The sequence below is a fragment of the Parasteatoda tepidariorum genome, chromosome 4 (genome assembly GCF_043381705.1).
Source record: "Parasteatoda tepidariorum isolate YZ-2023 chromosome 4, CAS_Ptep_4.0, whole genome shotgun sequence".
NCBI lineage: Eukaryota > Metazoa > Arthropoda > Arachnida > Araneae > Theridiidae > Parasteatoda > Parasteatoda tepidariorum.
The window spans coordinates 84,569,833-84,574,456 of record NC_092207.1 but is presented as its reverse complement, the minus strand read 5'-3'; the positions used below and the strand labels follow the sequence as shown (position 1 = coordinate 84,574,456).

The 4,624-nt window shown below is 26.9% G+C and overlaps 1 protein-coding gene across 1 annotated transcript in view; it reads right to left on the bottom strand.

Moving 5' to 3' along the window:
* Nucleotides 1–577: 577 nt before the first annotated feature.
* The window catches only part of LOC107452144 (guanine nucleotide exchange factor VAV3), a 53,767-nt gene continuing 49,720 nt past the window's right edge, over nt 578–4,624 (bottom strand). Inside the window, exon 26 of the mRNA XM_071180132.1 lies at nt 578–2,731. Coding sequence (XP_071036233.1) covers nt 2,687–2,731 — 45 coding nt within the window. The 3' untranslated portion in view covers nt 578–2,686. The remainder of the gene's footprint in view (nt 2,732–4,624) is intronic.

Here is a 4,624-nt window from a genome sequence, read left to right as displayed (position 1 = left end):
TCAAAATACAATATTTCTGAGCCATACTAGTAGGCTCTTGCATTATCTGATTCTCAAACAGTGATCCTGCCTATTACTAGCTGCTGCATAACTCCTATTACTGCTCTTGTACAACAATGCAGGATCCACCTTCGAAGCCTCCTCAGAAACAAAACAGTTGTCTTGCAGAGTATCCCATCCCACTGTGGTATCCCTCAAAATTAGATTGAGGATCCAAAAAACGGTCTACCATCCAAACACCTTTTCAAGAAGTTTACTATGAATCTGCGGCGTCACAAATCAATTTGGTCACGAGATTTGCGTGCATCCGAGATAAAGCAAAGACTGGGGAGTAGCTCGAGTAGAACTATTCGTAATCTCTTGAACTATTCCAACGAGCAGTTGCTGCTTTTTGCTTCTATTGCTCATTTTTAAGAACTTAAGGTCACCAACAATTTTACTTCCCCTATGTTTTGGTGGCCAGGTGATGACTGCTGACGACCTCCCTCTCTGCCCAGCCCTGAAAGAAGAATCCATCGACTCCTTTTAATGGGAGGCTAGAGAACTTGCATCCAATTTTAGAACTTTTTCCCTTCTGTTTTTCTTTAATTGTTAATTTTTACTTGTTTGTACATTGCTTGTTGCTTTTGCTTCAATACCATTTGTGCATCTTTTCTGAGGTAAAAGAACTGTGCTTACCTCTCACCTGCTGCATCAGAATTATATATATCAATCCTCTTCGAAAGCATTGATATCTTAACACTTCATTGAGTTTTGTATTAGGCTATTATTCTATTGGCAAGCATATCAAACATGACATATTTTTAAAATTTTATATTTTAATAGCTTTCAAAAAAATTTCTTTTCCATTTCACATTGCTCAATAAATGTTACCCGGTAGGTATTATCAATAAGATATTAAAATTATAGCTCTATGGCTATGAATCAATGATAAGACAGTTTTATTTACTCTATCTATTATTTCCTAACAAATTTAAGTAAAAAGATATTAATTGCACACATTATCTTTCAAAAAGAAATATATCAATTTCATAAGATAGTATTATTTTTGGAAACAGTTATGCAATAAAAAGTCTCCAATATAACTGTAAATTCTTAGAAAATAAGCTTCATTTGACAATAGATGATGCCAGTATACTAAAAAAAGCAGAAGAAGCCTTCATAGTATGTATAAAAGTTTTGGCAAGACATCATCTCCATGTTGTTATGGCAACTATACTCTGTATGAAACAAGGATATATGTTTCATTCATATTAATGACACTTTATATTACAAGACACACAAAAACACAAAATTAAAAAATTGAGTCAAAAAGTACAAAATGATTGATATAATAAAAAAATTGCACAATACATGTAAAAATCATAACATACATCTCATATATTCTTATTTTACAGGCATGAGATAGCAAAAAAAGAAACTTGTGAAATAAAAATATTGAAAAAATGCATTTGAAAATCAATCAGAAGACCATTTTGGGTTCATAAATTAATTAAACTTTTAAGTTTAAATATGATTCATGATTACAAAAATCCATTAAGATTATTTTGTGAACAATAATTTTATTAACTAATGATAATCAAATTTAAATGCTGCTACATAAGGGAGAAAATATCAAACTCAATAATAATAATTTACTGTAAGTTAAAAGTATTGACATATCATATGGCAATTAGATCAACAAGTTAAAAAAAATAGCATTTTAAAAATATTGGAATAATGGAATATTAGTAACAAACATAGAGTTTCAAACAAATAAGATCATACTACAACTTAATGAAACTAGTATTATTAATATGAAAGAACTATATAGCAATAAAGACCATAGAAACCCCAGTCTGATTGAGTAAACGCATAACTTTATAACAATTAATTAAATTAATAAATGAACCACTAAAAAGCAAAACTAAAACAGCAAATTTTTTTCATCTGATCTCAAATCTTTTTCAATTCATGGATTTTAAGCTGAATATTTTTTAGTTTTAATTAAATTTCAAAATATGTATGACATAACTTTTGGGAAGTATTTTTATTCTTTAAAATCCTGAGAAATATAAATAAATCTGGTAAATGATAAAAAAAAATTAGAATAAAAAGGAAGTGATGAAATGAAATCTCATGCCTGTTAATTAAATTTTTTAAAAAAATTCAAAACTCTTTTTGAAACAAACAACACAAATAAAGTTTCAAAGATATATAACTGCATAAATTAATAGAACTACATATATACATTTTTTTTAACAATAAATTTTTTCTATAAAAAAAAAATGAAACTACAGATCATCATTCTCTTTTCAAATATACATTAACAGGAAATAACAGTTATAAATTAAAGTCAAAAATATATCAATGGTCATTATCACCAGAATTTACGCTAGCGCACAAAACTTTGAATGCATCATTTGGCAATTAAAAGCATATATATATATATTTACAAAACATATAGGATAATCTGTTATGCACCACACTTGATATAAATTAACGATATTAAAATTGTCTTCAGATAACAGATACATATAGAACTCTTAAAAACAAATAGCAAAGTATTAAGAATATCATCATGCATGATATGCAAATTTAAAAGAAATCAATTAAAGATAAGAGCCATGCTTGCCCACTTGTCAGAAAAAAAGTCATTCACTTTGTAACAAAGTTCTAAAATAATATCACAGAAGAACGCACAATACTAATCAAAGATTTCTTTCACATATGAATATGGAAAATAACCCACCTAAAAAAGATAATAACAAATTAATATAAATTTAGAAACTACTAATAATAAATTTTAACATAAAACAGACATCTCTCTTTATTAAGATATCCAATTAGGTAAAACTTTTGCTTTTTTTTATTATTATAATCAATATTTAAATTTCAGTTCATTAAGACCAGAATTTTCTTTAATTTCAGAGTTTTCTTGCATTTAAAATGCATTTTTTGAAGAACAATGATTTTAAGAAAATTTGTTCAGGCTAAAACACATTTTAAAAAAACACTTCATTATAGAACTCAGAAAATTTTGTAAGTTGATTTTCTTTAATATTAGCGATGTTTTGAACTAAAAACTAAGTGTGAATTTGCAATGTTTATCAAGCATTAGGTAAGAATATTTAGAAATTTTTGTTAAAAATTTTATATTAAACAATGTTCTTAATTTGATTTCTTTCTTTTTTTAATATTTTAGTTTAAAACACAGGTAATCACATGTAAACATAGGTAATTAAATGAGTAATGTAATTAAATTAAAATGATCTAGAAAAAAAAATTTAAATTTATGCATTACAATTTGTTGTAGAGCTATTACTAACACATGTAAAGTAGTAGTTTTTAAGTGCAAATTTGCTCTTATAATGAATAAGATTTTATAAATTTTTAAAATTTACTTTTTATTTATAATTTTAGAACCCCTTTTTATTAAGCACAAAATGAAAATATTAATTGAGATTTTTTTGAAAAAAAATTGTGTCAAAACTAGTCAGATACCTTGAAAGTGAAAAGGTCACTACCGCAGTCACAACTTAAAAAATTTTTGGCCGAATGTCAATCCCACTGCCATAATTCAAAAGCTACTCAATGAAACAAATGAAATTTTGCACATTTTTAAAGAAACATTTAAAGAACATGCTGATTTAAAATTTTTTATTAAAACTCGTCTCACTTTGTTTAAATTTTGAATTAGTTTCATTCAATTAATGAAGAGCAATTAAATAGGTTACAGTCATGGTTTTTCAGATTTTTCTATGTACATGAAAAACTAATCACAGTAAAATTATAATTTTTGGCAGTCACACACTCTTACGACTGAAGGTAAAAAACATGTTTGAAACTTTTTCTTTATTATTTCAAATTAATTACAGAGTTATAAAATTTCTTGCTTTTCTATTGACCAACCCAAATATTCTAGCTTAATTTTTTTTTTAAAAGGATTTTAGAGAGCAAGCAGGATATGAAGCTTCATGGTTTATAGAAAAAACAATCCTTATTTTAAGTTCATTCTTTTAAAAGGTTTATTATTCCAAAATACAATTTTCTTAAAATTATCTTAACAATAAAATTTCTAAAAATATTTTAAAAGTGATACTTTTCATACATGATAAATAGGGCTGCAAGTTTGTCGCGGGAAAAAAGACCCCAAATAGGCGGAAAAATCGCGGGAAATTTTGAAAATTACACAAATTCTAAACATAAAAAAATTTATTATATAAATGATGCAAAAGACAGAAATTGCGCAAATAATAAAAAAAACTTAAAAATACACAACAAAAGTATTTCTTTGAATTTCAAGCAATATTAATATTCTTATTTAAATGAAGAGAATTTTGGTACAAAGTATTGTACATTGTCAGATAATTCTCATTTATCCTTCGTCTTTCATCACTTAATACATTTTTATACTTAGAAAACGATCTTCCTGCGTCAACACTGTTTTTAGGCACCGACAAACTTCGAATTGCCACTTTTGCCAATTTTGGAGTGTTCGGTCCTTGATTTCCAAAACTCGATCAATTTTCCTTCACCAACGCACAATTCCTTGACCGTTGCTTTGTAAGAAGTAATTGCTGTGAAAACTCAAACATTCTACATTCAAACTACTAGTTACAAGTCCCTACTAACTACTAGTCCC